This window comes from Brassica napus, chromosome A4, assembly GCF_020379485.1.
Source record: "Brassica napus cultivar Da-Ae chromosome A4, Da-Ae, whole genome shotgun sequence".
Taxonomy (NCBI): domain Eukaryota; kingdom Viridiplantae; phylum Streptophyta; class Magnoliopsida; order Brassicales; family Brassicaceae; genus Brassica; species Brassica napus.
This window is the reverse complement of record NC_063437.1, coordinates 16,010,561-16,032,509: the sequence shown is the minus strand read 5'-3', so window position 1 is coordinate 16,032,509 and position 21,949 is coordinate 16,010,561. Positions and strand designations below refer to the sequence as shown.

The 21,949-nt window shown below is 37.3% G+C and overlaps 5 protein-coding genes and 1 pseudogene across 5 annotated transcripts; 1 reads left to right on the top strand and 5 right to left on the bottom strand.

The window, feature by feature from the left end:
• Positions 1-1,771: 1,771 nt before the first annotated feature.
• On the top strand, positions 1,772-5,591 carry LOC106373865 (ubiquitin-activating enzyme E1 1). Its single transcript, XM_048777859.1, has 6 exons — positions 1,772-2,109; positions 2,175-2,392; positions 2,470-3,264; positions 3,370-4,238; positions 4,315-4,747; positions 4,826-5,591. The coding sequence occupies exons 1-6, from the start codon at positions 1,878-1,880 to the stop codon at positions 5,420-5,422; spliced, it is 3,144 nt and encodes a 1,047-aa protein (XP_048633816.1). The 5' UTR covers positions 1,772-1,877; the 3' UTR covers positions 5,423-5,591.
• Positions 5,592-6,658: 1,067 nt separating this feature from the next.
• LOC125608061 (F-box/kelch-repeat protein At4g38940-like) lies at positions 6,659-8,026 on the bottom strand. Its single transcript, XM_048777860.1, has one exon. The coding sequence runs from the start codon at positions 7,963-7,965 to the stop codon at positions 6,889-6,891; it is 1,077 nt and encodes a 358-aa protein (XP_048633817.1). The 5' UTR covers positions 7,966-8,026; the 3' UTR covers positions 6,659-6,888.
• Positions 8,027-8,429: 403 nt separating this feature from the next.
• Positions 8,430-9,009, bottom strand: LOC125608218. Its single transcript, XM_048778198.1, has 2 exons — positions 8,852-9,009; positions 8,430-8,775 (listed from the first exon to the last, which is right to left on the bottom strand). Exons 1-2 carry the CDS (start codon positions 9,007-9,009, stop codon positions 8,430-8,432), a joined length of 504 nt encoding a protein of 167 aa, XP_048634155.1.
• Positions 9,010-12,456: 3,447 nt separating this feature from the next.
• On the bottom strand, positions 12,457-13,602 carry LOC106350585 (F-box/kelch-repeat protein At4g38940). Its single transcript, XM_013790452.3, has one exon. The coding sequence runs from the start codon at positions 13,555-13,557 to the stop codon at positions 12,478-12,480; it is 1,080 nt and encodes a 359-aa protein (XP_013645906.1). The 5' UTR covers positions 13,558-13,602; the 3' UTR covers positions 12,457-12,477.
• A 543-nt stretch (positions 13,603-14,145) lies between these two features.
• On the bottom strand, positions 14,146-17,410 carry LOC106352056 (annotated as a pseudogene).
• A 1,872-nt stretch (positions 17,411-19,282) lies between these two features.
• LOC106352055 (F-box/kelch-repeat protein At4g38940) lies at positions 19,283-21,561 on the bottom strand. The gene is given in 2 exon segments (XM_013791743.3): positions 19,283-20,668; positions 20,670-21,561. Coding segments are annotated over 2 exon segments (1,044 nt in total). The 5' UTR covers positions 21,444-21,561; the 3' UTR covers positions 19,283-20,398.
• Positions 21,562-21,949: the final 388 nt, after the last annotated feature.

The window sequence follows — 21,949 nt, the reverse complement described above, 5'->3', positions numbered from 1 at the left end:
TTTGTCGTTCAAGAAAAGTGATTAATATATAACTTTAACTAACTTTAAAAAATCTACATAATTTAATTAGCTACACGATATTCTATAAATATAAAATTATATTAAAATGTTAAAACTTCTGTGAAACAAAACTGTTTTTATTAAAACTATTTATAATATGAAAGAGAGAGAATGGTAGTTTTCAGTATCAAACTTGATTGAGTCATGCAAAAATACTAATGTCTCCATTATAAATGTCTTTCTAAATCTTTCACACCATTAAGATTTTGTTATACATTTAAGTATAAATATCTTAATAACGATTAAAACCATAATCAACTGCATCGCAAACCCGTAATCACACCCGCAATCGATGTAGTCCGAGAGCATCTCCAGAAAATATTTTATAATTTGAAATATGAATTTTTTTTTCTCTAAAAAAATTTCCAAAATACTCTATTTTGAAGTTTTGCTTTGTTTGGTTCATTACGCCGGTAATGACCATCATCATCTTTTTGAATCATTAAAAAATAAAAAAAAATCGTATAATTATCATGTTAGGGACATTCTCTAGCATCTCCAATGTATTACTCCATATTTTATTCCAAAATAGTACAACACCAAAATGGAGTAAGGTTTTACTCCAATGTATTACTTCATTTTCTACTCTAAAAATAATATATTTTATTAATAATTGTTAATAATACTTTATATTTATAAAAAATTACTAATTAACCCTAACTATTCTATGTTTACAAAAATTCCTTAAAAATTTTATTTAAACTAAACAGTTATTATTAAAAAGTACAAGAAATCATAAAAATAAAATAAAAGATAATATATAAGTTTGTTTAATAGTGGCATTAGAATATTTTTCTCACAATGATCAACTAATACATTTCGTAATGAAACATAAGCTTCTTTATCTTTGATATTCCTAAATCGAACAAGAAAATTTTGAAATCAGACATTTTCATCTTATGTAATTTTGATATATGGAGGTGTAGCTTCTCTTCCAAGTTCAGTTGGTGCATCAAATTCACGCTCATCCTTAATTATCATGTTATGTAAAATTATACATGTATTCATGATGTTATGTAACACATTTTTTCCAAAACCGACAGGTTCTTTCACAATAGCGAAACGCAACTATAGATCCTTTTATGTTATCTTTGTTTATATTATTATTTTTTTATTATAGTATATATTTTTATATAAAAATTATTAAATAATGGAATATCTTGTTTATTTATATTATTGTGTCATTTTAAAATATTATTTAAATAAGAAATAAAAACATTAAAATTTTAAAGGATCAATTCACAAATAAAAAAAGTTCACCGCCAAAATTGAATCATGAGTAAAATTATTCCATAAAATGAAGTAACTCTAGCTATTATTCTATTTTGGAATTGAAAATAGAGTAAGGTTGGAGATGCCCTAATAACATCTCCTAAAAGACTATATTACGAAGGTTTGGTTTGTTTGGTTCATTACACCAGTGATGACCATCATCATCTTTTTGAATCATTAAAAAGTAAGAATTGTACAATTATCGTGTTACATTTTGGTTTGTTCGGTTCAAAATCCAGGTGTAGCAAATAACGTCATAACGGAAATGACCCGGTGTTATTGGAATCATCACTTGGACAAAGTGTCAAAAGCAAAATGTTTTCCATTGTGATATTACAAAGATAGTGGTGGACCTGTAATACTACTATTGGGCTTAAAACTTAAACAATAGCAGCAACCCTAAGGCCCAATAAAGCCTCATCTCCAACTCAAATCACTCTCCCTCAAAGGTAACCGTCTTCGTTTCGCTTCTACTCTCGACTCCGAAGAATCAAAATTCCAAATAAAGGTTTTAGGTTAATTTCAATTATCGACTCCCTTCCTCTATGCTTGAATCAGTTTCAGCATCGTCGCCGATCAAGAAACGCCGTATCGATAACTCTACGATCGCAGCTTCCGTCGTCCAGCACATGGCTTTCGGGAATAACTCGAACCGTCAGGAGATCGACGAAGATCTGCACAGCAGGCAGCTCGCCGTGTACGGACGCGAGACGATGCGGCGTCTCTTCGCTTCGAACGTTCTCGTCTCGGGGATGCACGGCCTTGGCGCTGAGATTGGTATATATGCTTTCTCATTTTCGATGAGATTAATTATTAATTATTGTTTTTGGTTTTTGTTGCAGCGAAGAATCTGATTCTTGCTGGTGTGAAGTCTGTGACGCTGCATGATGAGAGAGTGGTGGAGCTTTGGGACTTGTCTAGCAACTTTGTTTTCTCTGAGGATGATGTTGGCAAGAACAGGGCTGATGCTTCTGTTAACAAGCTGCAGGATCTTAACAATGCTGTGGTTGTTTCTAGCTTGACCACTTGCTTAACCAAAGAGCATCTTTCTACTTTCCAGGTCTATAGATTTGCTTATCTCAAAGGATTGGTTACTATCTTTTGTAGGTGTTATTAGGCTAATTTCTTGTGAAACAGGTTGTTGTTTTCTCTGACATAAGCATGGAAAAGGCAATTGAGTTTGATGACTATTGCCACAGCCATCAGCCTCCTATAGCTTTTGTCAAGGCTGACGTCAGGGGGCTTTTCGGCTCCGTGTTTTGTGATTTTGGGCCTGAGTTTGCAGTTCTTGACGTTGATGGGGAGGAGCCGCACACAGGCATTATCGCCTCTATCTCTAATGAGAGCGAGGCCTTTATCTCCTGTGTTGACGATGAGAGACTTGAGTTTGAAGATGGTGACCTTGTTGTTTTCTCTGAAGTTGAAGGTATGCCGGAGCTCAATGATGGGAGACCGAGGAAGATTAAAAGCGCGCGGCCGTATTCGTTCACCCTCGAGGAGGACACCACAGGGTATGGAACGTATGTGAAGGGTGGGATTGTCACTCAGGTGAAACAGCCGAAGCTGCTGAGTTTCAAGCCCTTGAGGGAAGCGCTTGCAGATCCAGGGGATTTTCTGTTTAGTGATTTCTCTAAGTTCGATCGGCCTCCGCTTCTTCATTTAGCGTTCCAGGCGCTTGACCGGTTTGCTTCCGAAGCTGGCAGGCTCCCTGTTGCTGGCTCGGAAGAGGACGCTCAGCAGCTTATATCCATCGCCACGTCCATCAATACTGGTCAGGGTGATTTGAAGGTGGAGAATGTTGACCAGAAGCTTCTACGAAGCTTCTCCTTTGGAGCCAAGGCTGTTCTTAATCCCATGGCTGCTATGTTTGGTGGTATTGTTGGACAGGAGGTTGTCAAAGCTTGCTCTGGAAAATTCCATCCCCTCTTTCAGGTTTATGTTGTGTGAAGATACAACCGGTTACACTTTTCTAGTGTATATATATAATGTTTCTTGTTTCATGGATCTGATGTTGAACTTCTTATATTCTGTATTCAGTTTTTCTACTTTGATTCAGTGGAGTCACTCCCCTCTGAGCCTCTGGATTCTAGTGACGTTGCACCAAGGAACAGCCGATACGATGCCCAAATATCTGTATTTGGTGCCAAGTTACAGAAGAAACTGGAAGATGCTAGAGTTTTCACAGTAGGGTCTGGTGCTCTCGGCTGCGAGTTCCTGAAAAATATGGCTCTGATGGGGGTTTCTTGTGGAAGCCAAGGGAAGTTAACAGTGACAGATGATGATATAATCGAGAAGAGCAACCTCAGTCGTCAGTTTCTATTCCGTGATTGGAACATTGGACAGGCTAAATCCACAGTTGCTGCTTCCGCTGCTGCAGCTATAAACCCCAAGTTCAAGATTGAGGCCCTGCAGAACCGTGTGGGCGCTGAGACCGAGAATGTATTTGACGATGCCTTCTGGGAGAACTTGACTGTTGTCGTCAATGCGTTAGATAATGTCAACGCGAGGCTCTACGTTGATTCGAGGTGCTTGTATTTCCAGAAGCCTCTACTCGAGTCTGGGACTCTCGGTGCAAAGTGCAACACGCAGATGGTCATCCCACACCTGACTGAAAATTACGGTGCCTCGAGGGACCCACCAGAGAAACAGGCCCCCATGTGTACAGTGCACTCGTTCCCGCATAACATCGACCACTGTTTAACTTGGGCTCGCTCTGAGTTTGAGGGTCTGCTTGAGAAGACTCCCGCTGAAGTGAATGCATATCTCTCTAGCCCGGTTGAGTACACTAACTCAATGATGAGTGCTGGCGATGCTCAGGCGAGGGAGACGTTGGAGAGGATCGTTGAGTGCCTTGAAAAGGAGAAGTGTGAGAACTTCCAGGACTGCTTAAACTGGGCACGACTCAGGTACTGATACTCTCTTAATATGAATGTCCTTTGTGGAGACTCATTATTGTGTTGTGTTTTTTGTTGACGTGACCAGGTTTGAGGATTACTTTGTGAACCGTGTAAAGCAATTGATATACACATTTCCTGAAGATGCTGCGACAAGTACCGGAGCTCCATTCTGGTCTGCTCCAAAAAGATTCCCACGTCCGCTCCAGTACTCCTCTTCTGACCCAAGCCTCCTTAACTTCATCACGGCGACTGCTATTCTAAGAGCAGAGACGTTTGGGATCCCTGTGCCCGAGTGGACCAAAAACCCAAAGGAAGCAGCTGAAGCTGTAGACAGTGTGATAGTCCCAGACTTTGAGCCAAGGAAAGATGCAAAGATTGTGACGGATGAGAAAGCCACCAGTTTAACTACTGCTTCCGTGGATGACGCTACAGTCATCAACGACCTCATTGCTAAGCTTGAGCGGTGTAGGCTTAACTTGTCCTCAGATTTCAGGATGAAACCAGTTCAGTTCGAAAAGGTAAATAAATATTCTCTCATCTGATCGAAAGTAAGTTGTCGTGTTGTCATTTTGAATCATGATGTGTGTGTTTTGTAGGATGATGATACAAACTACCACATGGACGTGATATCGGGTCTTGCCAACATGAGGGCGAGGAACTACAGCATACCTGAAGTCGACAAGCTGAAAGCAAAGTTCATCGCTGGGAGAATCATCCCTGCCATTGCGACCTCAACAGCCATGGCCACTGGTCTAGTCTGCCTTGAGCTTTACAAGGTCCTTGATGGAGGACACAAAGTGGAAGCCTACAGGAACACGTTTGCCAACCTGGCGCTGCCGCTCTTCTCCATGGCTGAACCGGTTCCGCCGAAGGTGGTGAAGCACCGGGACATGGCTTGGACCGTTTGGGACAGATGGGTTCTGAAAGGAAACCCGACACTGCGTGAGGTGTTGCAGTGGCTGGAGGACAAAGGGCTTAACGCTTACAGCATCTCCTGCGGAAGCTGTCTTCTGTTCAACAGTATGTTCCCGAGGCACAAGGAGAGGATGGACAAGAAAGTGGTGGACCTCGCTAGGGATATTGCTAAAGTGGAGTTGCCGCCTTACCGTCGCCATCTTGATGTAGTGGTGGCTTGTGAGGATCAAGATGACAATGACGTCGATATTCCCCTCGTCTCTATCTATTTCAGGTGAGGAATTTATTAATAAGAAGAAAAAAACAGAGAAGAAGAAGAAAATGAAACTCTGTGTGTTTTCTCTCTTTTCTGCATCTGCCTTTTGAAGACTGTTTTACTTCTGGATCCTTGTTTGATGACTGATATAATTACTTAAGAGGATAGAGAGAAAGCCCTATTCGATTTTATCATCTCTTCTCGTTCTATATTTTACTAATTTTTTTTTGGGTGTCCTGATGCAGAACCATAACTGAATACATAACAAACTGAAAAATATAAAACTAAACAATTGTATTCGGACAATCCTAGATCGGTACATAACGTTAAACACGGAACACCTTATGCTTCGACCGTTTGGACACCATCTTCATCAGCAAGATGGCATTTTATAACAGTGAAAAGAAAACTAAGCAGGACAACGAAATTTTGTTATTAAAAAGACGAGCACAAGTTTATTATATCAAGGAGAGTTCTTGTATCAAACAACATCCAAGCTCAGCAGGCCAACGACATTTTGTTATTAATAAAAAGCACAAGTTTATAATATGAAGGAGAGTTGGGGTATCAAACTACGTCTAGAGAGTGCACGGAAGTGTTTGGAAACGCCGGATATGCGGTAGTTCCTGGCCCTCATGGTTCATTTTTTTTTTTTTTGATTTTAACGGATAAACAAATTTTGGTTTGATTAGGCCTCTCTGTTGTAGTTTTATTCGAAAGTTTGAAAGAATAAGAAAAAGTAATGGTGATTGCAAGAGGAAGGGATATAAAAATATTTAATGTTTTTGTTATGTGCCAGATGGGATTTGGAAAACAATGTAGGAGAAGAGTTTGTGAAGTTGTTCGTTCCATTCAGACAATTGAAGGCAAAATTTAGGATTTGACTTCAGGTTCAATTAAGGTTTTGAAAGAAAATATATTAAATTATGCAACAGCGACGATATTTTGGTATGATTTTAGATTAAAATGTATGTTCTAATTTATTGAACCTGAATTGCGATGAGACAAAGCGCCATGAATACAAAGGTTTCTCATGGAAGTAATTAGACACATTACTTATATATATATATATATATATATATATATATATATATATATATATATACCTATCTGTTTTGCTGAATGTAACTTGAGCTTTGGTTGGCCATGGCTCTGTCTTTGTTTTGGATGAGACCCATTTTAATATTATCATGTCTCCTATTATAATTTATATCTGTAAGTGTTTTTTGTGTGTGTCATACATATATGGTCTTGTCTCTGGCTAGTGGCTACGAATCCTCAGTCCACACCTCTTCGGGTATTTCCTTTTCAATATTAGCTACCAACTGTTCAAGCTGTTTTGGATACTACCACATACATTAGAACACCATAATAGGCAAGGAGATCAGTAAAATGAGTTTTAGACTTAACGAAAAGAAAACTCATTTAATCGTTTGGACAAAACAATTTCAAAACAAAAAACAAGTTATATGAAGAAGAGTTCATGCATCAAATCATAACAGCTAGAAATCTCCTCACTTGTAAATTATCAGCAGATAGAACCTCATCAGACCACTCAACTTTACCCCAAATCTCTCCTCCTTGACGTATTTCCAGCGAAATTTCCGCACTCCAGAGGTACAATGGTGTCCGGCCGCCTTCGTAAGCAATAATCAAAGCCAGTTTCCCACTGTAACTCACAGTGTGTATCCAATGTATATTTCTTTTAGGCACCAACTCTTCCAAATCCAAACCTTTCACCGCTCCCCAATACCTCTGCTTTGGATCATACGTTCTTAACTTGTTCCCCCAGTGGTCGTAATAGTATAATATATTATCAACCACGCACGCATAACTCCACATGTTAGAACTCAGCATCTCTTCCATTTCCCATTGACTCTTCTTTGGCTCGTAAACAAAGCTTTTAAAAATAAACCTCACGTAGATCTTATCATCCATCACCACACAATGAGTAGGAAACGCTCCAGCAAAATCAATGTTTGGCTTTGTCATACCAAGTTCCCACAATTTTGTTTCTGTATTGAACACCGCCATCACTGTATTCGAGCCGCGGTAGTAGTCTCCAATCACGTAAATTTTCCCATCAATGATGTCAACGACTGCATGAGACATGGGCACAGGCATGCTGGGGAGATGTTCCACAGTATGAAATCTACAATCGATGCACAACGCACGATATTTTGTATGATCGTCTCTTCCACCAAACACATATATTCTCGTGTCCACCGCGACAAAGCTTGCAACAGGATTCATAGCTGGGAGCGAATGGATAAGGACCAAGCAGCGATTGCCGTTGGCTTTCGGGTGGATAATATACCAACGGTTATCACCGGATTGTGAGTCATAGAGGAGAACATAGAAGCACGGTTCGGTGACTCGCAACAAGGATCGTCTCACGTATATCTCAGGTGACGTGACAAGTGATCGGAGCTGCTTGGAAACGAGCGAGAGTGTCGGATACTTGCACCTTGGTACACGCGCTAAGATGTCAAAGATGACGTCTTCGGGAAGTGACGTAATTAGAGATTGCTTATTCTTTCTCCTAACGTTGGAAGTCATCTCCATAAAAGCAATCAACGAGAGAGCGAGAGAGACAGAGAGGAGACCCCAAAACCCTAATTTTTTTCTAGAGATAAATATTGATTTTACTATATTACGTTTGTCAGAACTTAATTTTTGTTTGGTTAAATATGTGATATTTATTTATAAATATATAGTAATTTTATTACATTGTTTTTAATTTATGTTACTAAAATTTTACTTTTCTTATTTTCTTAAATGCAAAGATATATATATATATATATATATATATATATTTTTCCTTTAAATAATTATAGGGAATTTGCACCACATAACCTAAAAAGAAATTTTAATTAGGTATATGGACATCTACTGTTGAACTTTCATAAATCCCAAATGAACCCTTACAAAATAGATTATGAGTAAAAAATATAACAAAATAGTCTCTTGGTTTTACCCCAAAACTTTAGAAGTTATTGTCTCCTTTAATTCCTTCTCACTCTTCAGTTTCATCGTACAAACTCTCTTTTTCCTTTTTCTTCCTCTTCCACTGCTTGTTCTCTGTTTTTTCTCCCTTCCATCATCAACTCCGACATGAACTCTTCGGACACACGAATCCTCAACTTATCTCCTGTTCCTCCCTTATGTATAAGAAATGGCTGCTGCTGCTGAGTCCCGGCGGATTTTCTGACCAACACGACTCCGTTTTGAGAAGATTTCAAGGCGGCGATGGTTAAGAACGAGAGGCTGTTCATGAAGAAATCAGACAGAAGGAGAAAGTAGTTGAGTCCGAGCTTGAGCGTGTCCGTTTTGGACAGAACAGGTGTCCTCTGTCCGATGTATAGCGAGTCTGATCTGTAGATTTTGTGCTTTGGTAAGTCTCTTGTGAGCTCAGAGACCACCACTGAACGGTCGTAGACTTCTAAAGAACCGTCGGATCTTACGAGCTTGATCCTTCGATGGTTTCCGCCTTCGCCGCGGTTGCTGATGGATTGGCTCGGCCGGGGATGGAGACAGAGCCAACCTGATGGAGCTCTGTGTAGCTTTACGAGTTAGACTCTCGAACTTCGCGATATTATCATGACCCATTTAGTATTAACAAGAAAACACGAAAACTCTTCATTTCTCTGTTGCGAGAAAAACGTCGTAAAGAACGTTGCTGCGGAGGAGAGAGAGAAATAATCTTTGTAGTTTCAGTAACAAATGAGACGAAGTTTTGCTTTGTATATTTTTACACTATTTTTTTACATTGTGAGACTTACGTTTATACAAAATGATTAGATACATAGGGATTGATTTGTAATTTCTCTCCATTTTTCTTACCACTTTTGCAAATACTTTTGAATTTTGCATAGATACCTAATTACCATTGTTTTTTTGTATATTGAGCTAAATGAGCCATAATTATATACCTTTATCATTTAATAAAAACAGTTTTGAAATAGAATAATTCGATATGCTTGACAAAAAGTTGAACTTCCAACAGTATAAGTAGACGGGTATAACAGAAAAACTAAGAGCAAGCGCATTAATGAACCCCCGGTTAGAGTTCACAATTTGATTTTTTTAATTATTATTTTTTCGTTTATTTTTTTTTTAAGTAAAAAATAATAAACTGATCAATAGCGGGCCGCCACGTGGCGTGGAGCCTACTGAACAGTAACGATCCGGGTTCATGCGGAAGGAGCGTGGCGAAACGGAATCATGCATATTGAATTATTTTAATATTTTATTTTTTTGGGAAGTGTGTGAACCTCCCTCTTGATACTCCAATGCAAATGCTCTAAGAGCACCTCCATTAGTGAACTTATGGGGGGTTCACACAGATTCCAAAAAAAAAAAAATATTATAATAATGAACAGTAATGAACCTGTCTCTCCCAAGCTCTTCCCAGTGAACCTGGTTCATCACTGTAGCGCGGGCCCCACGACACGTGGCGGCCCGCGATTGGTCCGATTAATTAATTTTTTTTTTTTTAAAAACAAAAATCAAACAGTAAAAAAAAAATAATAAAAAAATACTTTGTGAACCCCTTTCATGGGGTTCACTGATGCACATGCTCTAAGGTTGCAAAGAGAAAGGATTATTACCCTCACCTACAGAGGCGGACCGACATGCATTAATGGTGGGTCAGCTGACACCCCTTAAATTATAAAAAGCTGAACTTTTATATGTAAGATATTAGAGCACCATTATCGCAGGTGCTTAGGCCATTGCTTAGGGTTAATTTTAAATAAAAAAAATTAAAATAATAAGAAAGGAGAAGACACGACGCTTAATTAAGCCCGTGAAACAACGCTGCTTAGTGTGCACGTGTCAAGAGATGGGAGGGGGGAGAGCTTCGGTTACGCGTGAAACACATCCAACTTGGTTCTCTCTATCTCTCTCTCTCTCTCTCTCGAATCCTCTCTCCCGAAAGGCGATTCGTAATCGTCGCGGTGGCTCTGCTATCGCCGGTGACGTCTCCCTCGGTGGCTCGGCGTCTCGGCGTCGACGATCTCGATGGTGGTTCTCCTCGACGGGGTCACGACGCTTGCTCTCCTCAAATCGAAAGGTAAACTCTTCTTGTGTTATTCGATTTTGCATGTGTTTAGATTATGAATCGTATTGTTCTGATCGGCTGTTTGTGTTTGTTATTTGTTCGTTAGATGTATTGCTGGTGACAGAGCTCTCTCTCTTCATGGAGACGAAGCCTTCCTTCTCTGTAATCGATTTTGTGTATCGGTGGCGACGACGCTCTCGTCGACGGCGACGGAGCTCTCCTCGACGGCGACGTAGGTGGCGTTTGGCGAAGGTAAAGCTTCCTTCTTTCCCGTTGATTTGTTTGATGCGGTTTGTCCTGTATTGAGATGGTTTCATCAAATACGATTGTTTTGCAAGTTTCTTTCAATCAATATGGATGGATGAAAATAGATTTGTTTGTAAGTTTGTCTCAACTTGGATTTGTTTCAATTAAGATGGAAGGATCAAATTTGATGTTCTTTCTGCGATGAAGTCGTTTAGATATGTTCTGAATTAGTAATTTGGTTGCAAGTTTGTTTTAAGATGGATGGATCAAAATCCTTTTTATTAGTTTCTCTGTGTTTCAGATATGAAGCAATGTATATTATGATGAGTTTGAGCTTTTTTTTTCTGATTTCTTTCTGTGTGTTTGTGTCTTAACATGTGGAGTACATTTGGTCGAGAGAACAAGACAAAGGAAGCTCAAAGCGTAGGAGTACATTTGGTTTTCCCAGTACAGGTAAATGTCTTCTTGTAATGAATTGAATGAAAGCTTTACGGTTGAGATAGATAGTTAATGTTTTTAGTTAGTGAAGTAGATTATGGATGTGTTATAAATAGAAGTGATGGCTAGCTAGAAACATAAATTCTTGTCTTCCTTTAACTCTATGATTAATATGGTTGTGTGATAAATTGAAGTGATGGTTAGCTAGAATATTGGTAGTGTGAATGATGAATGCGTTTATCTTTATCTCCGCTATTAAAATGAATGTGTTTCACTTCATCTCTCTCGCATTCCATCTCTCTCGCATTCCATCTCTCTTTTATCTTCCATCTCTCTTATTTTCCTTCTCTCTTTCTATTACGTAAGACATTCAAAAATGGATTCTAATCCAAATTTGAATTGTAATTTTGTTGATCTTCTTCAAAGTCAACAAGATAGTGGCATAGGTTTAGAATCTTCTCCCATTCCTTTGTTTGGCACGCAAGCCACAGAAGATTCAAACTTCGAGCATGACAGTCCAGTGCAGCGTAAAGAACGGAGGTCATGGTCGCAAACAGATGATGAGGTCACGGTTACTCCACAGCTCGGATGTTTTTTTCAAATTATTATCTATTATTGTACTAATCTTTCTTTTATGTTTTTATTTTGAAATGTATGTTCTAAATGTTATGATTAAATATGTTTTATATAATAAATATATTTAAGCTTAAAAAAACAATGTTTAGTACAATTTTTTTTAAGCACCCCAAAATAAGCAACCTCCATTGGAGGTCAAAATATTTGAAGTTGCTTAAAAAAGTGTCTAACACCCATTTAATACTAAATAAATGTTTAAGCACCCCAATAGAGTTGTTATGGTTAAAGATGCTCTTAGGATTCTGCAGCTCTGGTGGTTCAATTTGTTCACCTGACCCCCCTAAACCAGGCTTCAACACTTACCTGACACCATCTTTTTTCTTTTTTTTTTCTCAGACTAAAGCCCATTTAAAATTTTGACCCATGTAAAAATAGAGTCTGGGTCCGCCACTGCTCACCTATCAGGTCATGGGGAAAGGCATTAGAGGTGTGGATGAAGGCAGTCCATCATCAGTGCGGTAGGAGACCAAGTTTTTTTCTGGTCTACTTTTTTTTTTGGGTCTACTTTATCAAATACAACAGTTATAAACCTCCATACCTTCCTTTTTCATTATGGATACTACCACATACATTAGAGAATCATAATCGGCAAAGAGATCAGCAAAATGAGTTATAGGACAACGAAAAGAAAACTCATTTAGTCATCGGGACAAAACAAACAAAACACAAGTTATACAAAAAAAAAGATTCATGCATCAAACCATAACAGCTAGAAATCTCATCACTTGTAATAAATTATCAGCAACTGGAACCTCATCACACCACTCAACTTTACCCAAAATCTCTCCTCCTTGACGTCTTTCTAGCGAAATCTCCGCACTCCAGAGGTAATATGGTGTCCGGCCTTCGTAAGTAAAAATCAAAGCCAGTTTCCCACTGTAACTTCTCACAGTGTCTATCCAATGTGGATTTCTTTTAGGCACCAACTCTTCCAAATCCAAACCTTTCACCGTTCCCCAGTACCTCTGCTTTGAATCATACGTTCTTAACTTGTGCCCACGAAAATAATCGTAATAGTACAATATGTTATCAACCACGCAGGCATTTCTCCACTTGTTAGAACTCAGCATCTCTTCCTTTTCCCATTTACTCTTCTTTGGCTCGTAAACATAGCTTTTATGATAATCGTTAATGTACATCTTATCAGCCATCGCCACACAACTACTAGGGGGCGAGTAACCGAACTCAATGTTTGGCTTTATCGTACCAAGTTCCCACAGTTGTGTTTCTGTATTAAACACCAACATCACCTTCTTCGACTTGTCGTAGTAGTGGTCTCCAATTACGTAGATTCTCCCATCGATGATGTCGGCGATTGTATTAGACATGGGCACAGGCATTTTAGGGAGGTGTTCCACAGTGTGAAATCTACAGTCGATGCTTAAAGCATAATATTTTGTATGATCATCATACCCACCAAACACATATATTCTAGAGTCCACCGCGACAAAGCATGCAACATTATTCATAGGCGGAAGCGACTGGATAAGGACCAAGCAGCGATTGCCGTTGGCCTTCCGGTGGATAATATGCCAACGGCAGTTACGGGATCGTGAATCATAAAAGAGAGCGTAGAAGCACGGTTCGGTGACTCGCAACAAGGATCGTCTCACGTATATCTCAGGTGACGTGACAAGTGATCGGAGCTGCTTGGAAACGAGGGAGAGTGTCGGATACTCGCACCTTGGTACACGCGCTAAGATGTCAAAGATGACGTCTTCGGGAAGTGACATAATCAGAGATTGCTTATTCTTTCTCCTAACGTTGGAAGTCATCTCCCTAAAAGCAATCACCGAGAGAGAGAGAGAGAGAGAGAGAGAGAGAGAGAGAGAGAGAGAGAGAGAGAGAGAGAGAGAGAGAGAGAGAGGGGACCCCAAAACCCTAATTTCTTTCTAGAGATAATTGATTTTATTTAGATGTCTCTAATACTATATTACGTTGTCAGAAATTAATTTTTGTATGGTTAAATATGTAATACTTTATTTATAATATATAGTAATTTGCATATATTATTTTAAATTTTAAGTAACTAAAATTTAATTTTCTTCGTTTCTTAAATGCAAATATATATTTTTCCTTTTACATAAGTTTTATATTTTTTATCATTTAATAAAAACAGTTTTGAAATCATAAAAAAAGTTTTTAAAAAAAACTTAACTCATATCTCAATGAAACAAAGAAGAAAACGAAAGGAAAATTTTATAGAAGTAGAAAATGAAAATTTTGCAGAGTCAATAGTAAACAAATTGAAAGCATAAAACATAATTCCCTTTCGTCATTATACAATTGATGTTGCATATTTGGTTTTGGTGATTTGTGTCAGCCGCAAAACTTAATTTTCTTTTGTGCATATGAAGTCTTAAAAATAATTAAAATGAGATGTAATACATTAACTCTTTAACAATTATATATATTTAAGAGACTAACATTTGTATTCATCATTTTATGATCGATAAAGATTATAGTGTTGCAAAATATTAAAATCATTTCATAAACAAACATTATTATAAGAACTCACTCTACGCATGCGCGCGGATTATCATCTAGTAGAATAAGAATATGGATGCTATGTAAAGAACATCTTCCGATCCTGACAAGAATCTGGACTCCTTAGAACTGTGACGGTTAATTACAATGTCATCACATCCCCAATGCCTTTCACCAATGACCTGATAGATGAGAGTAATGATCCATGTCTCCTTGTGTCTTAATCTTTCTGTTATATACCATTTGCCTATATACATTATACTGCTGGAAAATCAACTTTTTGTCATGCATATCGAAAGTGTTTTGGGTCTTATCTTAACTGGCTTCAACTAAAGCAATGGTCCTTGGCAAAAAAACTAAAGCAGTGGCTTATACTGTTTCTGATACTTTTTCAATTACAACAGTTCTAAAGCTACCATAGAGATTATAGCACACCATAATCGGACAAATTGCACAGAAAAGATAGAACACATCAAACTACGTATATGCCGTTACAGACAAAATATCTATTGGAAAACAGGATTACAGGTGAGCTTTTTCGCCTTTCATACATGAAAGGAAAAAATATATTGTATATGACACTGAAAAAAGATTGGATGAAAACATTTCTACATCAGGCGCATTCATATTTATCATTAGATAGAACTCTTTGTGATGAAAATATGTATGGCTTTGTGTCTCCTATTTCATTTAAGTATTTTTACGTAGAACTCCTGGTGTAGTTTGAGTGTAATCGAAACATGTTTTTGTGTGTCTCCTATTTCTTCCAGTTGCACGTGCTTTTCCTGAAGGACGGGATTAGATTCTCTGTTTAGTTCACTTTCTGATTCAATACGTAAAACTGAGCAAAGCAACAAATGTAGAGTTCTTTACCACCCTTAGATCAAAATCAACTATGATATTTGTGGTCGCAGGTGGCATTTCCTTACAAGAACAAGAAACAGTTCTGGACAATATGGATTCTCTAATTCGACTATGTTCATGTTTACATCAAGCAAATCAGAAAAGTGAGATTTAAGATAATGAAAATTCATTTAGGCGTTTGGGAAAAAAGAAAAAAAAAAGAAGCAAACACAAGTTATATATAAAGAAGAAGAGTTTCTGCATCAAACCATAACAGCTAGAAAGTTCTTCATGTATAAATTCTCATCAACTAGAACCTGATCACGCCACTCAAATTTACCCCAAATCTCTCCTCCTTCACGTTTCTCCAGCGATATCTCAGCACAACGAAGGTAACTTGTTCTCCAGCCTTCGTTAGGAAAAACCAAAGCCAGTTTCCCACCGCAACTAGCAGTTCCTGTCCAATATGAATGTCTAGTCTTAGGCAACGATTCTTCCAAACCTTCCACCACTCCCCAGTACCTCTGCTTTGGATCATACGATCGTAACTTATTCCAGCAATAATCGAAATCGTAATAGTAGAGTATGTTATCAACCACGCTCGCATTTCTCCAGTTATGAAAAGTTCAGCCTATCTTCCCTTTCCCTTTCCCATTTACACTTCTTTGGCTCGTAAACATTGCTTTGAACATTATCCCTCATGTACAACTTACCATCCATCACCGCGTAACGAGTAAGGCAAGTGTGACCAAACTCAATGTTAAGCTTTGTCGTAACAAGTTCCCACAATTGTGATTCTGTATTGAACACCACCATCACCTTCTTCGACTCTTCGTAGTGGTCTCCAATCACGTAGATTCTCCCATCAATGATGTCAGCAATTGTATTAGACATGGGTACAGGCATGCTGGGGAGTTGTTCCACAGTGTGTAACCTACAGTCGATTTTTAAGGCACGATATTTTGTATGGTCGTCACTCCCACCAAACACATATATGCTCGAGCCAACCGCTACAAAGCTTCCATAATCATCCATAGCGGGTAGCGAGTGAATAAGGGCCAAGCGGAGATTGCCGTTGGCTTTCCGGTGGAGAATATTCCAACGGGTATTACGTGATTGTGAGTCATAGAAGAGAGCATAGAAGAAGGGTTCGGTGACGCCTATCAAGGATCTTCTCTCGTATAGCTCAGGTGACCTAACAAGTGACCGGAACTGCTTGGAGACAAGGGAGAGTGTTGAATACTCGTACCTTGGTAGACGCGTTAAGATGTCAAAGATGGCGTCTTTGGGAAATGACGTGATCAGAGATGTTGGTTCCGGTGGTTGCTCATCCTCTCTCCTAGTGTTGGAAGTCATCTCCAGAGAGCGAGGGAGGCTGAGACCCCAAAAACCCTAAGTTCCTTCTTTCTAGTGATAACAGATTGAGTTTATCAAGACCTCTCTTAATGAGCGGTGGATATCTAGTCCAAAAGTTGTGTGAATTAACTCTTATAAAGTTAAATATGTAATATCTTTATAGATAATAAAATGATTATTTTTCATATTTTGAGATTTTATTTGGTTAAATCTATTAAATGACCTCTTTTTATTAGTTTTGTTCTATAAATAGCTTACAAAGTTCTAACCAAATTACGTTTCATCAAAATGGTAAATAACAACTATATCCTAATTTATAATTTAAATTTATTATTTATAATAAATAAATATTTAAAATTTGAAAACAATAGAATTGATTTTTTTTGTTTCTTGAAAAAATCAAATTTTTTATCATTTGTTTTTCAAAATATATTTTTGAAAATTTTCATTAAAATGGTTTAGACATACTTTATTCAATATATATGATATCTCTGTGAATTTTTAAAATTTTAATTCAAGAATGTCTTCCTAAATCGTATAATTAGACTTTTTGAATGTAACTCACTAACTTGTATGTATATTTAGGAAGGTCTTCCTAAATAGGTATGAATTTTCTGAATTTGACTTATGCATTAGGATAAGACCTGCGCCTTGCGCTTGGTGAATTTATATGAAAATTATTTAAGAAATATCGTATGGAAAAATAAAATTTATATTCTTGATTAAATTGATATTTCTGGCCCGTAAACAGTTTTTAATTTTTTTTTGTTAATTACATAATTTATTTATTGATGAGCTGATCCTATTTTTAAAAATATTATAGGTCAAAAAATCACTTATAGCATGAGAACCTAACGTTTAGGCCAAAAAATCTTAGGCCTACTATTTGGTTACAATGAAACTACGTCAGTTCGTTTTTATATTATGATTTAGCAATTTAAAAGTTAATTATGTTTATGAGAATTTTATATCCAAGTGTCAATTATATCTATCTTCAATATTTTCTCATTTTTGTGTCATTTTTATTTATTTTGGATATTGCTCGATATAAATATTGATTTTTGAGTCTATTCTTATTTCGTTATTTTGTTTTGGACTGAGATTTAGAAATTATTTAAGATTTAAAATTATTAAAGAGATACATACTTAGGTTAAGATCCATAAATATTTTATATTTATTACTTATTTTATGTTTTCTGCATATTATGAAATAATAAAATAATAATTATATATTAAATAACTAAGATATCAATTACTATAATGTAATAAATTGGCGTGCGCATATAAATCAAACGAATGCTCTTGTTTATTCGCAATCATTTTAGAGTAAATCAAAATAATCAATTTTATCTATTGTATATGATATATAATTAAATTTAAATGATATTAAGATAGATATATAGTATACTTTTAATATGAATATTTATTAAATAAAGTTTCTATTCATATGATTTTATGATTATTTGCATATTTGTGTAACAAATTTTATACCAACGATTTTTTTTAATGTGGAATGTTTAATGGTTTTAATAATTTAGAATCATTTAAAAAACAATGAAGATTTCAAAATTAAAATATTAACTTTTTAATATATGTTCAATGTTGATATCAAAATATAAATATATATTTTCATATGATGTATAGTTTAATTTAAACAATATGAAATATATAAATTTACATAAACACCTATATTAAAATAAAAGGACAAGTGCCTGGCTGGTTATGGACGCTACCAAATCTGTATTACCTGGATATTTCCAACACACTTTCAGCGGCTTCCAAAACTCAACGAAACATGCGCGTCTTGCAAGGCCTCCCAAGTGTGCTTTGTTGTGAACCTTTCATGAGGGACCTCATTAACAAGCCAGAAGTAAGAGTCCATGTTTGGTTGGGTGGATGGGAGGGGAACTGTTGTCAGGAAGATGTGCAGCTCTTCGGCATGTTGAGATCGAGCTTCCCTAAGTGTCCAACCTAAATCATTAAGTACTTCTGAAACATAGGCATTAACAGGGACTGAAAATTGTCTTGGGCCATCAGGACAAAAACATTCAGTAAGGGGACCAAATGGAGACCAAAAGTCCCACAAAAAACTGATTTTCCTCCCTTCACCAAGTTTCCCACGAAGGAACCGATAGGCCAAAGGCCGTAAATACAATAGAGATTTCCAAGTCCAAGATTTAGCCTTGTAAATGTCACAACTCCAGAAACTACACTCCCTCATTCTGTTTGTCTTCATCCATTTAACCCGTAGGGAAGACCCATTTTCAAACAGCAGCCAGATTAAGCGCAAGCATAGAGTTCGGTCCATGTGCTGAAGTCAAGCAAACCTAATCCTCCCTCTTTCTTACACGGCTAAAAAAGCATGAAATATCCTAACACGTGGCTTATTTCCAAAGAAAATAAACAAATTCGAGTAAATAATTAGCCAGTATCAAGAAAATGTAAGAGTTATGACTAGTCAGAACATGAGATTCTAAAAAAGGGGACTAAACAAACAAACCTCGCGGATAAATTCAACATTCATAATGTGGAGAACTACTGCAAACACATCTTGAATAAAACCGACTTTGGCGTTTTCAATACCGTGTTCTCCAGACTCCAGCATCTGAAACAGAAACAGGTAAACACTGTAAGTCTTCAATGTTGTAAAAGCCATGGCCATGGAACAATAGTACTCAAAGGTGATTTGATTCATATAAGAATAGTAGCTAGTGAAAGGTGAATGTCTCTGGAAGTTCTGATAGAAATTTTCAGAAAGATGAACTTGCAATCTTCACGCTTTGACTGTTATTTGAACGCGTGACTAACAAAAAGAAGATTTCAGAGAGTGATTCACCTTTACAAGTCACTTGTCATAAGATGCTTTAGAGATGCTATATCTTCCACTGAATGGATTCATCTGACGAACCATTTCCTTGAAGGAACAACTTCTACAAAAGGCATATTATAGTCCTCTGCCTAGAATCAGCAGTCCCACACATCTTGGGGTATGAGAAGGTAGTAACAGCTTGTATTGATCTCCAATGCCAACTGAAAGAAAAATCCAAACCAAAACCACAAAAGTGAACACTGTACATTAATAATTCTAGAGATTGGCCTTGTACTAGCTTCCTTGACCACTGTACTTTTTTGTTCATTTTAATAACGTCACAAACATCAAACACATTTTAACTAGTTGATGTTCCCTCAAATACACTGATCCTACTAAATTGCAATAATCAAAAGTAATCGGACCGATCTATCTTAAGGCCAAGCTGATCCTGGACCGGCTTGGAGGGCCGAGTCTTCTATTTTTATGGGTTTTGTGGAGGGATGCAGTCCATCCTACATGATTGACCTTTGAAAGTCACTTGTTATGAATTGCTTCAGACAGACCATTTCCTTGAAGGAACAACTTCTACAAAAGGCATATTATAATCCTCATATCTTCACTAAACATAAAGAATAACTATATACATGGAACTAAAAGAAGTGGTTCGGGCATGAAATCCTCTAGCTACGAATCCGCAGTCCCACACCTATTGGGGTACGAGAGTAGTAACGGCTTGTCTTATCTCCAATGCCAACTGAAAGAAAAATCCAAACCAAAACTACAATAATGAACACTATACAACAGTTCTACAGATTGGCCTTGTACTAGCTTCCTTGACCAGTACTGGACCTTTTTGTTCATTTTGGATACTATCACAAACATCAACAGATTAAAAGGTAGATGTTTCCTCAGTTACACTGATCTTACTAAAGAGCAGGAATCAAATTTTCTAAATATATTTCACCTGAATATCTATGAATGAAGAAGAAGAAACGATCTGTGAGTGAAAAGAAAACTCATCTAGACATCTGGGTGAAAACAGATCATAACAATTAAATAAATAAATAAAAACAAAAGAAAAAACAAAATACAATTTATGAAAGAGAGTTAATGCATTATTAAACCATAACAGATACAGGCATTGCAAATTCAGATTGCTCATACAAAACCCTATCGCACCACTCAACTTTACCCCAAATCTCTCCTCCTTGACGTCTTTCCAGCGAAATCTCTGCCCACCAAATCTTACTTGGTGTTCTACTCCGAGGTTCTTGATATCTTTTATAAAAGTACAAAAGCAGATTCCGACCGAAACACGCAGTGTATGGCCAATATGGACCTCTTCTTATCTCATCAAACAACTCTTCATCCAAACCTTTCACCACCCCCCCAGCACTTCTGCTTTGGATCATACGCTCTTAAACGATCCTCGTAACTATCGTAGTAGTACAATACGTCATCAACGACGCACGAATCATTACCCCAGTTCTTGGAGTTCAGCATCTCATCTGTTTCCCATTTACTTTCCTTTGGCGCGTAGATAAAGCTACTCGGATTTGACCTAATGTAAATCTTATCAGCCATCACCACCATAGAACCAAACTCCCAGATCTCTGGCGAAATGTCTGGCTTTATTAATCCAGGCTCCCACATATGTGTTTTTGTATTGAAAACCACCATCACCATTGACTTCATACTGCACTGTCCAAATACGTAAATCTTCTCGTCCATAAAGCCAGCAACCGTATGTGCCAAGCATATAGGCATGTGGGGAAGGGGTTCCACAGTGTGAGATCTACAATCAATGCTAAACGCATTGGATGAGACGCCAACGACCCCACCAAACATATATATCCTCGAACCTACTGCCACAAAGCTTTCACAGTAAGGAATATCCGAAAGGGAAGAGATATGGACAAAGGCTTTTCGGTGAAGAATATATAAACAGTAACCACGCTTACTAAGTACTAAAACGTATAAAAAGTTTTCGGTGCACCTCAACAAAGATCTTCTCGAGTATATCTCAGGGGACACAACGAGTGATTGGAAGTGCTTAGAAACTAGGGAGAGAGTTGGATAGTCCCATCTTGGTACACGCGCTAAGATGTCAAGGACGATGTCGTCCGGAAGTGACGTGATCAGAGACGGTGGCTCATTCGTCATTCTCTGCCCTAGATTTGGAAGACACCCCAGTTCAGAGATAAAATCACACAAAACCCTAATTTTAAGGTTCGATATCAATTTTATATAAATATGATAAAGCTTACGTGGATTGGAAGTTAACTTGCAATTTGGGAAATGACATATTGAGGGGAGTCCTCATCAGCAAATTGGAAATATTGTTACAATAACATATTTGAAGACTCAATTATTTTGAGATAAATAAGTTAATGTTTTTTTTTTAATATATGATAATGTTTTGATTGGTCCTGATGAAGACGAAAGAACATTCTTAGAGTGGGAAGTGAGATTATTTTTTATCTTGAGAAACTCTAATTCAGAATGATTCTTATTTGACGTAATGGAGAATTTGCTTAGGATAAAAACATCATCTCTCTTCTCTTCTTTATGTTCGGCAGTAGTTTGAGTCCGTAAACAAAAACACCATCTAATATCTCACTACTGATGGCAGATTCGCATTAATCTCCAAATTTTAAGTGCGTAATTAA

What these genes read in the sequence shown, in the direction of transcription:
- LOC106373865 (XM_048777859.1), top strand. Translation starts at nt 1,878, where the DNA reads ATGCTTGAATCAGTTTCAGCATCGTCGCCGATCAAGAAACGCCGTATC. An exon ending in AGCATCTTTCTACTTTCCAG is followed by an intron (nt 2,393 to 2,469) that starts GTCTATAGATTT and finishes CTTGTGAAACAG; the next exon opens with GTTGTTGTTTTCTCTGACAT. An exon ending in AACCAGTTCAGTTCGAAAAG is followed by an intron (nt 4,748 to 4,825) that starts GTAAATAAATAT and finishes TGTGTTTTGTAG; the next exon opens with GATGATGATACAAACTACCA.
- LOC125608061 (XM_048777860.1), bottom strand. Translation starts at nt 7,965, where the DNA reads ATGGAGATGACTTCCAACGTTAGGAGAAAGAATAAGCAATCTCTAATT.
- LOC125608218 (XM_048778198.1), bottom strand. Translation starts at nt 9,009, where the DNA reads ATGGGTCATGATAATATCGCGAAGTTCGAGAGTCTAACTCGTAAAGCT. An exon ending in CAAGCTCGTAAGATCCGACG is followed by an intron (nt 8,776 to 8,851) that starts GTTCTTTAGAAG and finishes CAAAATCTACAG; the next exon opens with ATCAGACTCGCTATACATCG.
- LOC106350585 (XM_013790452.3), bottom strand. Translation starts at nt 13,557, where the DNA reads ATGACTTCCAACGTTAGGAGAAAGAATAAGCAATCTCTGATTATGTCA.